Source organism: Cupressus sempervirens, chromosome 4 (genome assembly GCF_028749045.1).
Source record: "Cupressus sempervirens isolate cs-2001-9-10 chromosome 4, ASM2874904v1, whole genome shotgun sequence".
Classification (NCBI taxonomy): Eukaryota; Viridiplantae; Streptophyta; class Pinopsida; order Cupressales; family Cupressaceae; genus Cupressus; species Cupressus sempervirens.
In genome coordinates, this window is record NC_143121.1 from 473,112,469 (window position 1) to 473,129,376 (window position 16,908).

Genomic DNA, 16,908 nt, shown 5'->3' on the forward strand with positions numbered 1-16,908 from the left:
TTTGGAGGGTCATTGAGGATATACGAGAAGGATGTGCGTAAAGTTAGAACAAAAGATTCTCGATTATGGAGCAAACCATCTGAAACTTTCATGCTACCATTTATAAATATAATACACAAAGTTATGAAAACGTCCATCATATTAAGTCTAAATTGTATTAAGTTTTTGGTTATGAGTTAAGAAAGGTGTGATGCTTTGAAAGGCACCCGACACCCTTCTAATTCTATAAATCTTGAAGCAAAAGATACAATTGATACAATTCATATATTTCTCGTACAAAACTTTTATATACCATATAAGCACTCTTGATATATGTTATTTTTTCATTGGAAAAGGAATGGATTTTTTAACAAAACTCGTGGATTTGGATTGTTGAGTACGATTTTTCTATGCTATTTTGGAATCTAATTGCATTGGATAGATCATTTGTAAGGAGTGTCTTCATTGCAATTTTAATTCTGGCATAACTAGTAAGTGTATTTATTTTACTTATTTGCATAAAAGTTTTAGAGTTTAAATTATTATTAAGTTGTGTCCTTTATAAATGTTTTAATATTCGGACAAGTGGATTGGATCGTTATTGCATTCTAAACTTGATAAGCATAGATATTGTGAAATATTTAATTGTTTCTATATTTACATCTAGTTTGTCTCCATATCACGAGAGTTAAAATGCATTCTAGACTTGTTAAAAATTGCGTTCGTATAGTTGATCCATCACGTTTGGATTATTAATCTGTTTATAGTTTAAGTACATTGAACTTTATCAAGTTGTACGCTTCAACTTATAATATTGATTCTGTTTGCCCATTTAATTAAGCACTGGTCTTTATATTACTCTTGATTCATAATCGATGTGCTGACAATTGTTTCATATCTTTCCTTTGAAGAATTAATAAATTCATTTATTGCAATAATCCATAATAATTTTTTTAATTTAAAACACTCACATTTATATAATCATTTACTTTTGTTCAAAATTCATTATTTTCAAGTTTAAAGTTTTTTATAATTCTTGTCGATTGGGAAACTTTCATTATATTTGCATTCTGATCAATCTGCTTTAAGCATCTTGGATCTAAGTCGTTGTTTAGGATTAGGTGCACTTGCCTTGGTCTTGCAGAGCCAGAAGTGCAGGGAACTCAGACTACACTGTTCGGTTTTGTCAAGTTGGCCATAACCGATTGGATATCCTAGCATCGAGTTGGCAAGACTCGTAGGATTCCAATTTGCGGTTTTGGGAACCAACACCTGCCACCAAAATTACATTGGGTTGATCATGTCCATGTGTTCTAGCTGTATTCATAATCTCTCAACTCACAACTAGCACTCCTTAATGGCATATTGCCTAGACACCTTTCACAAGCTTACGATCCCTGGATTGACATGAATAGACCAAGCTGAAATTCATTCTAAGCATTAAATCTTTCTACATTATTTTCCCCAGTTGTGGCCTATGAAAACTCATTAATACATGTTTCAACATGTCTAGTAAGTCGCAGTAGTTGCCAAATCTCTGTAGTACAACTCAACATCCCTATGGTAAAATATGGCGATCAACCACTCAGTGAACTCCCTATAAGATGGTTGAGGCCATGGTTTTGGTTAGCCAAACCATGATGCTACCAATTTTAAGTTATACTATCTTAATGTAATACTACGAACTAAATAGCCTCTTCCTTAGGTATCAACTGAGTCAAAGGTAGATGTCCATCTTGCGCACCCATGCTCGTGCATTGATCTTCTTGCTACCATTGCCATTGAAGGAAGATAAACTGAGCTCTAGTAGGTCACTTGAGGCCATAATTATGTTGTTGTCTAGGTTGCTTATCACAATGGTTCCTCATACCATCTCTATGTTGCACACAACACTAATGTAGAGGAAAAATATCTCTAACATGCTCTAGAAGGCATGACCACTTATCACTAGCTGCCATAACATCCTAAAATCCCAAGCCTTCAAGTGGCTCAACTAGTAGTAGGTCCTCTTTAGGTGGGAAATAAAGCTACATATGTTTGTCAATTGTTGGTGTACATGTCCTACCACGCAAAGGAGCATCAAGTGCATTGTCCAATGAAGATAGAGCTCTGCTACCCCCATGGATCCTTGCAATTGATATTCATCTACCCTCTCTATCATGCCTATTATGCCTATCCCTAGGGTGATCCAAATCCAACCTATCCAACACACCATGAATGCTATCTAATGCCTCTACAATCAATGATTGAGTATTAGTGAGAGTTCTCAATATCTCACTCCCATCAAGATCTGTTGGTTGATTTTGTGTACCCCTCAGTTGGGGACTCATATTCCCATCATGAATGTCATCCATAGCTGCCCCTATTGGAATACCAGTATCAACATCAAACTAATTGTGTGACCTCTTGTGGGTATAATATTTGTATGGAACAACTCCTTAGGAATGCATAAACGACGCCACAAACCTTTTGGTTGGCATGATCATTTCTTTGATACCGTTGAAAGATCTCCTCAAAGGTGCAATATCATATTTCAGATTTTTTTTGAGTTTATTTGCAAGAGCTTTGACTAAATTTCCATGCCGAGAGATTGTTTGGGTGTTTAACTATGAAACATATGCAAGATACAATGCATTTGGTTCCAAAATTCAAATATATGAAGGACTGATAATTTTTTTGAGTTCTGATATATTTATGACAGCAATATAAACTCTATATTTGCAATTCCTTGTACCAAAAGATGCATACTAGAAAATGAGTCCTCCACCACTTGAATTTTATTGATGAAACTGAGGAATCATAAGAGAAGGGGCATTTATGTGATGTCCCCTTCTAGCTAGAGACATCACTTTAGCTGGTGATTAGCCTATCAAAGACCCTCGTAGGCTAATAAGATTGGACAGAGGGTCACCTTGGTGTGGAGATCCTCCAAGGACCAGAGCAGAGTACTCTTCTGGGTTGCCAGAGTTTGTTTATGATGAGTTTTCCTTTGAGTTTGGCTTGGTCAGGCTATTTTTAGCAGTTTTGGAGTTATAAAGATAGACCCCTGCTATTTTTAGAAAAGGGGTATGGTCATATGCAGTTCTATCATGTTAGCTCCCAGTCCAAACGACATTCAAAAATGTTGAGTAATAATGGAGATATTAATGTTTATTTAGTTAAAATTAACATTATTGGTTTTGAGCCTATATTGTTAAGTTATAATATATAACTTAAATGAGGGTCATGATATCATAAAAGGGGCCATCGTTTCAATTAATTGTGGGTCCAAGCTTATGGAAAAATTAAAAGGGGTTTTCTAAGTTTTAATGTAATAACATTTTTTATGTTATTATTATATCTTTTATCCCACATTGAGCATGGAGACTCATTCTGGAGTTGAGGAGTCCTTATAAACAAACCTTGTCTTCCTTCAAGAGCAGGTTATGAGAATTGCTTAAAAACTTTGCCTTGTGAAATTTCTTGAAGTTGTGGCAACAAGGGTTTCTACAAGTTTAAGAAGAATTCAGACTGTGGAGAACGTAGTATCTTCAGAGTTGATGCAATTTGAGGGTGTGAAATATCACTGGAATTTTGCCTGTGAGTTGACTTCATTCTGGAGTCAATATTGTGTTTCAGTAGGGAAAAAGTGGATGAATCTGTTTACAGGTTGGAAGGGGTTATAACAGCAGCTACAGTGCTGTGAACAGTACAGCGCTACAGTGAATTAAAAATCAGAGATTTAATATTGCGGTTTTTGATAGGCGCTGCCCAAGGAGGAAGCAACCAACAGCGTGATTGCATATTGGAGACAAAAATCAGGTTTTTTTCAACTATTAATGATGATGTTTTTAATGTATTCTTCCAGCAATAAGTATTGTACATACATTAGGAGCCATCCGAATAAATGAATTTGATTAGCATTATAACCAGATTTGAGTTATAATTTTAGGTAAGATTAGTTTTCAATATTTGTATTTTCTTTTCATCAACTCAAAAACCCAAAAACAGCTTAAAACATTCAAAAACAAACCAAAAACAATCATTACACCCAGGGAAACAAACAGTGATCAGCGTAGAGCCTATTTGGGGTTCTTACAATTTAGTTTTCTAAGGTGGTGCCACTTGCTTTTATTCTCATCAGCGATAATTATTGGATACAAATAATGAAAGAAACAATGAAAATGCTGAAACCTACCCCTGGCTTGCAGGCAAGGCTATCAACTTCAAATTGGCAATCCTCAATGCACATAAGAAAAACTGATCCACAAACTATACCTGATGTTTGGTGAACATGAATCTGCTACTAATAAATACTAGCGAAGAATTCAACACAAACCTCAATGCTGGATCTAGAAGGTACAACCTGCAAGAAGAGCAGTACGACTGTAAGGTAAATGGTACAATTGGCTTAGGTACATACACCCCTTCAAATCTGCTCATTAATTTATCGGTAACTGGTGCAACCAACTGCTGGAGAAAATCTTGCAGAAAATTCAGCAAACAATGCCCAATCAACCTCCAGGTGACATCCTTATTTACCAAATAATTCAGATCAAAATATACTGAAACCTAGACCCTTATTGCTGCAATAAAATCTGTAAAGCTTTCTTAGAAATCATCCAATGTAGCACAAATGGAGACCCTGTGTATATTCCCCTCAATTGTGAACTTGCTTTTCGTCCAATCAACAATTCTCCAAGGGATTTCATCCTTAGAGAATATGTGGCATGAACTTCTCTGTGAGAGAATTCAGAAATTGAACATAATGAGAAAATATGAAAAGTAAGACCTTTCTATAAAATCCTCCAGTGTAGAACCCAGCACCTCTTTATAATTCTCGTATATTTCCTTTCCAATCCATAGGTGGCGTCCAAGTCTAGGGAACATTATAATTACACTTTATTGAATATTTCTTTCACCTATATGTGTGGACTTCCGTTTTATAATGAAATATTATAAATTGCTTTATAATTAAATGTTATAATTGTACTTGAATGAGAAATGCTATTTTTGGCCTAAAGTAACTTTATAGTAAAATAACATTATTTGCTCATTAAACATGCCATGCAAATGGCAATCTCAAGTGTGTAAAGTTCTCTCATGCTTGGAATAACATCTTGTATCAACTGATTTTGCCTACAAAGATGGATAATAGGAAAACCTAAACATCTAAATGATAATTTAGGAAAGAGGTGACTTTACATCGTGCTTATAAGTTTGTAGGAGAATAAGATATTAGGAAACCATAACGTCTTATAAATAGAATGGTTTCCTAGTTACATTAAAAGAAGTAAGGGTTTGTTCTTGAGATGTAAATCACTTTTCCAAGAGGAACAGCAAGAATGCTAAGTATGGAGAGAATCTCCATTGATAGGACAAGCTACAAAGGCAGGCAAGACAGTGAATGTCATGCAAGAGATGGCTATATTCATCATGAATTCTGTAAACCTCCACTGTATAGATCAGTCAACATGAGTATAGGCAATTAAATATGTAAATTGAAGATGAAACAACCATTAAGGCAATGCTATATATGAAAAAAAGAAAGCATATATCAGATGGATTGATCAACTAAGGAAAGCTTGTTTATCTTATTGTTGATTCCAATCAATAAAAATGATTATAAGCAGTTGAAACTAAAAATTAATATTGATGATTATCAATATAGAGATGACGATCAAATTCAATCATTCATTGATGGACAATGATTAGAAAATCAAGTATATATTATGGAGGAAGATTAATTCGAGTGCTTGATGTTTGAAGACTGATTATGATCATAATCAGCTAAGTATGAATTGAAGGCGATAAAAAATTATCATACTAATCAATAATGATTGATTGACATCATGTTAACCACCGAACATAATTGATTCAGATATTCAGATACTATTCATACATCCATATTCGATATAATCAGCTGTGGAATGATAGTCACAAAGGTTTTACGATTGATCAAAGACAATATCCATTATCAATGGAATAACCATAACACAATCAGCATGAAGGATAACAATTATGTTAAGGAAGAAGTCGACTAACTATTAAATAGTTATCGACAAGAGGAATATTACCATTGATTTTGGCTTACAAATAAGATTATCCATACTACACAACAATGTCTTATCAAGATACATTGACAATCCAATACCTATTTGGCACGTTAATCTTCTAATTAAGTGCATTTATGACATCGTCTCTTTTTTGAGAAAAGGGTGCCAATCCACGGAAGCATACAAATAATGAAAAGGAACGATATGGCAATCAATTAAAGATAAATTCAGTGATTAGACTCCTCAGCAAAGAGTGTGATCTTCAAATGTTAACACTAAATCAATTTTTTTTATTGAAGGCTATGATATCTTGGGAGGATACACGAGTGGAGAAAGGATATTCTTAAGATGCAACTGTTTGGTGAGGATAGATACCTAAGGCGATTGGAATCAATCTTTCTTATATTAATCCATATATGGAGCTGCTTAATAAGAGAATTTGCCTCTGGCATTTTTGGTTGAAAGTTTACATTGCAGATGAGAGATGGCAACATGATTGCATGTATTAAAACTTAAAATGTATTATCAGAAACAACATCAATATATTAAGTTGCATGCATCTATGTGAGAATTTGTAACAGAAACATATCGCTCATAGTGATATTACACTCTGCATAATTATATTGTCATATCAGATACAACAAATACATCACTACAAGCAATAGCTATGTATTGCATATTCATATTGTTTATATCAGACATAGTATCACTGTATTACCATTAGAAGTGATAAGGTTATCGTATTCTTAGCATATTTCATATTGATATATCACATATTGCTATTAAATTCATGTCATTTTGCATACAGTAATTGTAATTACAATTGATATTCTTTATAATATCTATTACTTAGTCTAAGTGAAAGTATTGGATGGAGTATGTGTGAGAAGTTGTAGTTGTTACAATTTTCCAAGTTAGCTAAAGAGGGGACATTATACTTCACCCTTGTGAGCAGATCACGTAGATTGTTCCATTCATGCTCATGAGAAAGGGTTCTTGTGAACCACTACTCATGAAACATGGGCCAATGAGTTTGACTCAAAACCTACACATTCGAGTCCCAATAGCAATATCAAAGTCATAGTTGGCAAGAAACACCATTTTAATAATGTAAAAATGTATCAATCATTCCTTGCATAGACTACTCATAAAAGAATGTCATCTATTAGCATCCTAGCCAAAGGTGGAGATAGAAGATAAGGATTTACATTTTGTTCTTTTTTGTTCATCTTTGTCAATGAGCTTGACAAGAAAACATGCAATCTTGAAGGCTTGTAGAAAACATTAGTAATAAATCCCATAAGTGAACTTACACACTAGCCACTGATACACAACCAAATACCATGGTTAGATCATCATCTAGGACCTAGCATACACACTGCCAGATGACTTGTTGTCATGTTGGAATATTAGTGTAGGCTTCTATAAGCCATAGACTTGTATTTTTTGTTTTGATATATGTTTTAGTGCTATGGGTTTTGTAATCCATGAGATTTTAATATGGTTGACAATACTTATAACTTTAAATTTATATATCTCCTAATGTTATTTTCTTCAGCTAAAGATTAAATTCATTTTTATACTGATTTGATCAATGTATACTTGTGTATATGGTCGAAGTACCTTCTATTTGGTTAGTTTATCATGTCTGTAAAATTTTCTTATTGAAGCTTGTGTGAAACAAGTTTGGATTCCTTGAAAATTTCTATATTTCATGATTTTTCAATTTGCCAAGTCTAGGCATTTAGGCAAGTCTGAGTAAAAAACTGACTTGCTGAGTCTAAGGTCAGTCCGAGTCTTGTAAGACTGAGTTGAAAACACACGTTTTTCTTCTAGGAGAACTTTGCATTGGTGAGGGCTTTCCATAGATTCTCAATGGTTGTTGTTTCATAGACGACTGTCCTCCACAACTTTTCTCTCATTTGAGACTCTCTTGCGGGATGTTCTTCTAAAATGTTTGGCTCACACAGTCCAAGGGTGTCATCACTAACGTTCATTAAAATGTATGCTGTTTTTGAAATGTGAATGGATTAAAATGATTGAAAGCGAATTAGATTAAATGGAGGGATGAATTTTCCTGTTCTACTTCTCAAGTTGCAATTCACCACCTATTTAAGTCACAGAGAATATATAACAATGAATGCATGGTAAATTCAATATATATACATGAATAATAATTTCAAGTTGATATGTGTGGTTAGAAGATTTTGTTTTTTGGCTAGTGTGACCCTTCTTGCTCATCTTTAATTCTTATTGTGTACCTTGTGTGATATCTCTGGAGGAGGAGGCCTCCTCTGTTTATTCCATGGTTCCAATCTTGCGCAGCTGAACTGTATATTTTGTAAATTTAACCTGTAATACAAGCCTGTCTTCTATCGATACAAATACCAGTTTATACATCTTGCAATGCACAAAATAAAATGGAAATAGAAAGGAAACTTGCTTGGGATGATTTCTTTTGACAAGTATATATATGGAAAATAATATGTAATAACCGTGCTCGGTTATAGCTCAAACAAACACTAATTTTCCTTTACTATTTAGTTGTTTGACATTTCGTCAAACACTTGGAAAACAACTCTGCTACCACTGTATATATGATGTTTTTAAAGTTTGTACACAATACCAGGAGATGCAACAAACTGTTTACAATTTATAGCTAATATTGGCCTTGTAAGTTTGCACGAATAAATACCGAAGACCATTATACAATCCTGAAGTAATTCACACCAAACTCTAAATTCATTTATTGTCAAGGTATACTGCAATATTATGAGAATGAAATTATATTTGTAATCTGATATCATTCAAGAATCAATCACGAACCTGTATTTCCAGTTGAATTGCTCTAATTGGATAAAATTCAGAATTTGGAATCCAACCTACTACGCTTTTCGAACATAAATTGAAATTACAAATTAGAGAACCTGGTTTTTGCTGTGGAGTATAGTTGCAACAGTCTTGTCCAATTCCTGACCTGATGAATTCTTGTAATCAGACTTGCCAACATCTGCACAAATGGGAAAATACAAATGTTGGCTGTAGGAGAATATGCATGCATTGATTTCTGATTTACTCTGCCAGGCCAAAGCATTTGCTGCAATATCAAAATCGTGGCCCAAGGATTTCCCTAGCTGACCCCATGTGGACTTCTGTTTGCGCAGATAGCAGAAAATTGGATAAATGAGCAGCCATCCAATAGGACCCATGGCTAGGAGAGTAGTGCCCAAATATCTAGGCTGAACCACACCTGATGTCACAATGCAATCCACTGATATGCAAAACAGTTAGACACCTAGTAGCCACACAAACTCCATAATTCAGATTCTAATGCAAGGTTGAGTGCCACAGATTTGCCAAGGAAATGCAATTACTCTCTCAACCTCAATTCGCATTCCTAGATACAGTGAATACAGTAGGGAATCACAATATTTTCATACTTTAAACAATTCTCAGAATTCAATCCACCACAAACTCTCAGCACAAATGATTTCTTCCAAAGCAACAGGAATACAGAAATGGAAGTTAAATCAACTAAATTAATTCTCAGACTTAACCACAATACTTAAGTAATTGAAAGTAAAATCGGCTCAAACCCTTATACTTCAGCAAGGGCACAAGCTTCAGACTCAAAAATGTCACAAAGACATCAAGATAAGATAATCAAATAATCAGATGTTTTTCCTTTCACAATGAACCCATACTTACAATCTCCAAAAACCAATTGTTTCCCAATTGAAACTCCACTCAAGAAGCCTCACCAACACAACATTAATTAGAAGCTTCATTAGATTCTTTTCATGAATAACAATTCCTCGCCCTTTTGTATTTTATTCTTGACTTGGCTTATAACTAATTAAATAAATGCCCCCTTCCAATGATGACTCAAGTGAAATTATAAAGTTAAATCATAACTTTATAATAAATCATTTGTTGACTTAATAATAATTTGGCCACTAAAAATATAATAACTCCCCACATACTCATCATTTAACTTTATAATAAATCATTTTTTGACCTAATATTTCTCAATGCGAGCAAATGAACTTTCCAAAAATAGAAAGGCTCCATCTCAGTCAACACCTAACTTACCACAAATAGTAAGCACACAAAACTAAGCCCCAAAAAAGTCTAATTTGAGCCAAACAAAGACCAACTTGTAACTTAGTAAATTATGGAGAAGACAAGACCCTCTCAAGTCAAGCCACTGCCTCATAAGACCTTCTATCCACAATAATTAGCTTACGAGGATCACAATAATAGGCTAATCTCTCAAACTCCCATGTTGGTGAGAATGGGGACATTATAGTCTTCCCTCCCTGAGATTGCTTGTCCTCAAGCAATCCGTAAACACACATAACTGCAACCTCCACAAATGAAGTACATGATACCCTTGTCAACATTGAACCGACTACATACCAACATCATCAGTGCCAACAACATAACCTGGAGCATAACACTTAGAACTAGTGCTGATGATGTATAAGTTAGGATATTACCAGAAGACAACACCACATGAAATCTCAACATACTCCTTTTCCTGGTCAGCACCCACATAATATATACTTGATTAGAATCTTGATCATCAACCCCCACAAAAGATGTAGCTATAGGAGAACTTGGTGGAACAAGGGGTTCTCTACCTATGTCAACAAATACACTCATCAAACAATACCTGTAACTGCAGTGGTTGTAACTACATGCTCATTAGAATTTGTGGGTACAAGAATATCACCAGTTGTTGCTATAGGAAATTGAACCGTGTTTGCAAATGGTGAAAATTGAGTCCAACTCCACTTAGGGGAGTGATCAACATCAATCTCAAAAAGGGGATTGTCATAAGACACTGTTGCATCCATGTTGAACATAGGATCGTCCGCAAAGTGAACATCAACATTGTGTTGATCAGTAGTATAACATAAATTTGTCTCTACATCACTCACTTCATCATAAAAAACATGTGTACTATCATCAAAGCACACATCTACAGTGACATGCATACTGTTAAACTCCTGGGAAGATGGCTCAACCAACGCAAAAGTGGCTTCTGATATGATAGTATCCTCACATTCTCCTACCTCCACTATCAGTGCATCGCCATCAAATGTATGATCCTAGGTCTCATGTCAACAACTGTATCATCTGACTCAACCTCACATGAACTTCCATCATACTTCCCATCCACCGTGTCCAGCTCATGTAGTGTATCATAAGAAATGTCTTGCACATTTGTAGCCACCACTGTATCATTACATTTCACTCTTTGAAAAAGTGATATCATGCTTTTCTTGGATCTCAGATTTCAAATCAGTTAGGTCATCCAACTGTGATTTTGATTCAATTCATGTACTAACACATTCAATTGTTTTAGAACGCTAGACTGTATCATAGGTTCTTCATCCCTAGGTGGTGAAGTACGCCCTTTGCGGGTATAATGTCTACCCTGAATGAATCTCTTGTCACCATCCATACCTATTGAATGCTAAACCAAACAAATGCTATCAACTCCTAAACAAATCGCTGATCAAATAATTCTGAGCCCAATTTCTGTAGGCTGGTAGGAAACCTGGCTCTAATACCGTTCTAATAACGGTGCTCGTTTATAGCTCCAACAAACACTAATTTTCCTTTAATATTTACTCGTTTTACAATTTGTCAAACACTTGGAGAACAATTCTACTACCACTGTAGATGTGATGTTATTTAAAGTTTGTACACAATACCAAGAGATGCAACAAACTGTTTACAATTTATAGCTAGTTTTGGCCTTATAAGTTTGCACAAATAAATACCGAAGACCGTTATACAGTCCTGAAGTGATTCACAGGAAACTCTTAATTCATTTATTGACAAGGTATACTGGAATATTATGAGAATGAAATTCAATTGTAATCTGATATCATTCAAGAATAATCAATCAAGAACCTGTACTTCCAGTTGAATTGCTCTAATTGTATAAAATTCAGAATTCAGAATCCAACCTACTATGCTTTTCAACCATAAATTGAAATTACAAATTAGAGAACGTGGTTTTTGCTGTGGAGTATAATTGCAGCAGTCTTGTCCAGTTCCCGACCTGATGAATTCTTGTAGTCAGACTTGCCAACGTTTACACAGATGGAAAAATACAAATGTTGGCTGTAGGAGAATATGCATGCATTGATTTCTGATTCACTCTGCCTGGCCAAAGTATTTGCTGCAATACCAAAATCGTGGCCCAAGGATTTCCCTAGCAGACCCCACATGGACTGTTTTGTTCACAAATAGCAGCAAATTGGATTGAGCAGCTGTCCGGTAGGACCCACAGCTAGGAGAATAGTGCCCAGATTTGCAGGCTGAACCATGCCTGATTTCACAATGCCATCAACCTCAATTTGCATTCCCAGATACAGAAAGTACAGTAGGGAATCACAATAATCTCAGAATTCAATCTACCATGAACTCTCAACGCAAATGATTTCCTCCAAAGCAATAGGAATACAGAAATGGAAGATAAATCAACTAAATTAATTCTCAGAGTTAACCACAATACTTCAATTGTGGAAAGTAAAATCACCTCAAACACTTACACTTCGGCAAGGGCACTTCAGACTCAGAAATGTCACGAAGACAATAAGAGAAATATAAGGTAATCGAATAATTGGATGCCTTTCCTTTCACAATGAGCGCATACTTATAATCTCCAAAAGCCACTTGTTTCCCAAATGAAACTCCACTCAAGAAGCTTCACCAACACAACATTAATTAGAAGCTTCATTAGATTCTTTTAATGAATGACAATTCCTTGCCCTTTTTTATTTAATACTTGGCTTATAACTAATTAAATAAATGCCCCCTTCCAATGATGACTCAATCCTCAACTTAAGTGAAATTGTAAAGTTAAACCATAACTTTATAATAAGTCATTTGTTGATTTAATAATAATTTGGCCACTAAAAATATAATAACTCCCCAAATACTCATCATTTAAATATGCCGTCTGAAATATGAGTCACACCCAATATTTTTCCATTTGTAATGACCCTTACTCAAAGGTCACTAAAAACTACTAACACTGAACTATGCAATTACGTCAAACACTTGGCATGTAGTCTGAACTGTGCAATGTAACATACTGAATATGTGCTAAGCAATTTCATCAAACACTTGGCAAGCAATCAACTACACTGCTGAGATATAAAATGCTGAAAGAAATATTTGTTAAGTTATAATTCCACCCTACTCCATGATACCCAAACACTGCCTATATATATATATATATATATATATATATATATATATACACGCATTCAATTAAGATGTTGCCGCTCTTACAATCAATTACAACTTCAGATTACCAGTAATTTATGGTCTTCTACTAGATTAACAGTGCACTGTCATGACTGATTGCAAAGGATTAAACATGCTTTTGTGTCACTATCCAAGATATACCAATGTCCTATGCAGCTAGGTACAAATAGAGACAAAATTCATAGTCTTTCTTGTCACATGAACAATAATTGACATTTAGAAATGCATCTCGCATATACAGCAGTGACTTTATCCATTAAACTCTCATATACAACATATATTCAGATAATTGTAATTAAAAGAAGAACTTGGGAATGATGCAACAATGTTGTCTATATGCTGAAGATACAGTGATCAGGCTGCAACCTTAATCTGTCCCAAATCCAGCAACTGTACGGTCTGCAAGTACAGCCGTACCTGTACGACCCTGTTTGATTTTAGTAGAAATTGTTTCCTTCTTCAAATGGTGGTAAATCCAACTTGAATTTCAAACTAGGTATGATGAATTTATGACTCCAAATATGCTCCCAATCTGATTTTTGAAAATGACCAGTTCTGCATCAGATTTGTGCATAAATATTGTCCTAGACTTTACAAAACCCTTTCTCACCAAAATGACTCCAGAGATGTTCACTTTCAACCCTAGTCTAAAAACTCAATGAAGCTCAACTTGAAATGCTTTTTCAAATTGCTTTTTCGGATCTGCTTTTTCGTATCTGCTTTTTCGAGTTGCTTATTCGGACCTGCTTTTTTAGACTGCTTTTTCGATTCTGCGCTTTTCTATTTGCTTTTTTTTTCGGATTTTCTTTTTCGCTTTTCTTTTTCGGCTTGCTTTTTTTTCGGTTCTGCTTTTTTCGAAGAAATCAAACCCTCAAGTAGTCTGAGTATACAAATTAAGCTCAACTTGAAATGGCTGAATACCACTTCCAAAGTGCAACCCTTCAGAAGTCTTTCACTTCCTCAGTTATGCAATCTCTTGAGAGGTATCGTTCTCAAGGATTATGCTGAATATTTGCAGACCTGGATGGTGCCACAAATGCTCAAAAAGAATGTAGTTGAATTATCAAATCCCGTCCATGCAAATGAGAGGCCAAACCCTCTATTTATTCACTTTTCTAAGAAGTTACTAAGAACTTCTAGAAGCATCCATTATAAAAACTCATTATAATGCACTTTTATAATTAAATAACTTTATAAAATAAAAAGTGCAACTCAACTTAAAATTATAACATGTAGGCCGCGTATAAAAAGTAATGATAAAATAATATCTCTAAGAGCATAATAAGCCATACAATCCTCAAATAAACGCCAGAATGACCCTCATCACAATCACCAGTCTACGAGAGTCCGTGATAGACTGATTCAGCATGCAAAACGATGTCAACCAAAATGGGGACATTATAGCATTTGACCAAGTGCACTTCCCAAAAATAGAAAGGGTCCCTCTTAATCAACACTTGACTTATCACAAATAGTAAGTACACAAAACTAAGCCCAAAGAAAGTCTAATCTGAGCTAAATGAAGACCAACCTGTAACTTACTGAATTATGGAGAGGACAAGACCCTCCCAAGCCAAGCCATTACTTTATAAGACCCTCTATACACAATAATTAGCTTATGAGGATCACAGTAATAGGCTAATAGTAATCTCTTGCTGGCAAAAATTGGGTTATACATAATGATACATGTGATGATGATGCCATAAATGATTGACGAGTGTCTGAACATACCTTGACCCACCATACTATTGAAAATTGCCAATTAGGCCATTTTTATTATCATATGCCAATAACTATATAACAAATATTATAAAAAAATGTTGGAATCATCACATTAATTCACATTGAAGGGAGGCAATGGTGACACAAGCTCAGTTATAAAATCTTCTGTCTAATGGGGCAAGCATCAAAACACAACAGTTTTTGACTTTAGGATCAAAATTTGTAAGATGTTAGCATTTACTTGTTTCATGATTTGTTCCATTGACAAATTTTGATGATGTTGCAAAAGTTCTTTTTTCGTCTTTTTTTTTTAAATTTATAATGTTCACGCTTGAGAAGGACATGCAGAATTAATGAATTTTACTAGAAATAATGAAATCGTATTGCAAAATCGACCCCTTATCCATCAGTTTCTTGTTGATATTACAGGTGAATCCCTTGCAGGAATGAATGGAGAAGAAGCTGCACAAAAGCTTAGAGGGCATGTTGGCACGTCTGTTAGGATTAAGCTACGGAATGTAATAACTTTTCACTTTTATTAGTCCTTTTTTGTTCAATGGTCAATATGCATAATTTGTTAGTGGAAATTCAACATGATTATAAAATCATCAATCGGGCCATAACATTTTTTGATAACCTGAAAAATAAGTTGAAGACATCCTGTTAATGAAAATTGTAATGTTGGTGCTGTGTTTATTAGTGTACCAATTGCCCAAAACAAAAATTGTAATAAAAGGTAGATAATATGAACATTCTAGATAAATCCATCAAGACATCCACATGATTGAATTTTAAAGAGAAAATGAAAATGAGCACAGTAGGTAAATGAGATGGAAGCCTGCTGTGTTTATTAGTGTACCAATTGCCCAAAACAAAAATTGTAATAAAAGGTAGATAATATGAACATTCTAGATAAATCCATCAAGATATCCACATGATTGAAATTTAAAGAGAAAATGAAAATGAGCACAGTAGGTAAATGAGATGGAAGCCTTATGCACATTGTGTTTGACTCAATTCCTAGTCTAGGAAGGCACCATGCAGATTGATTTTGGTGGATATCCAAACTCCTTATGTTAGTAACAAAACACTTTAATTACTCAATAAAGAAAAATTCAACTTCCATAATTGAAGAAAATATTGTTGATGGACTCAATTGGTATTTCTAACAGTTTTTTCCTTCATTTGACATACTTCTGTTACCTTGTTTTATCAGGCAGGCGATTATGAGGGTGAAGGAAAAATCAGAGAGGTCATTTAATTCTCCTACCCTTTCTAATTGCAAATTGTTATTCCATAAAGTGGAAAACTATCAAGCAAATTTAATTTTTTCCATGGAAATTTACTCGATGAGAAAATGATAAGACCTTCTTACTTTTAGGAACAGGCTATTGTATGAGTAGATTAGAACATACAAGAGTTACCTTGACTTCAAATATAAAAGGTTAGTGGAGGAATTCACATTGTATATAAAAGTGGAAACGAAAACTTTGTAATTTGCAGGAGCAAGGAGTAATCAATAGAATCTTATTTTTCTCCATTCATCAAGCTGTGTTTTCCCTTCCTTAGGCTGAAGATTTGAAAGTGAGTGTACCTCAATTACCAGCAAGAGTTCATTCACTTGTATGGTTATTGTTGTGTATATTCTTCATGCTATGCCTATTGTTATAGATGCAAGGATGATTAGTGTGTAATCAATAAATCTTCCTCTATAGTTTATATTCTGTTATCATTTCAATTTATCTCTTATGGGACAATAAAAATGAAACAATATGTAGAGTAAAACCATTCTTCAAATTGTATGGCAAAGCTCCTTGAGGTCTAACTAAACATAAAATTTAAAAAAAAAAAAATAATTTTATAAGTACGCACACAATATTAG

At 34.5% G+C, this 16,908-nt stretch overlaps 1 protein-coding gene across 3 annotated transcripts in view; it reads left to right on the top strand.

Moving 5' to 3' along the window:
- Positions 1-16,908, top strand: part of LOC149562017 (Peptidase S41 family protein) — a 224,318-nt gene that overhangs the window by 108,423 nt on the left and 98,987 nt on the right. For 2 of the 3 annotated variants that reach the window (XM_089825553.1, XM_089825556.1), the window contains exons 6-7: positions 15,456-15,544; positions 16,243-16,278. In XM_089825553.1, coding sequence (XP_089681679.1) covers positions 15,456-15,544; positions 16,243-16,278 — 125 coding nt within the window. The remainder of the gene's footprint in view (positions 1-15,455; positions 15,545-16,242; positions 16,279-16,908) is intronic. The other variant, XM_089825554.1, reaches the window with a different exon arrangement.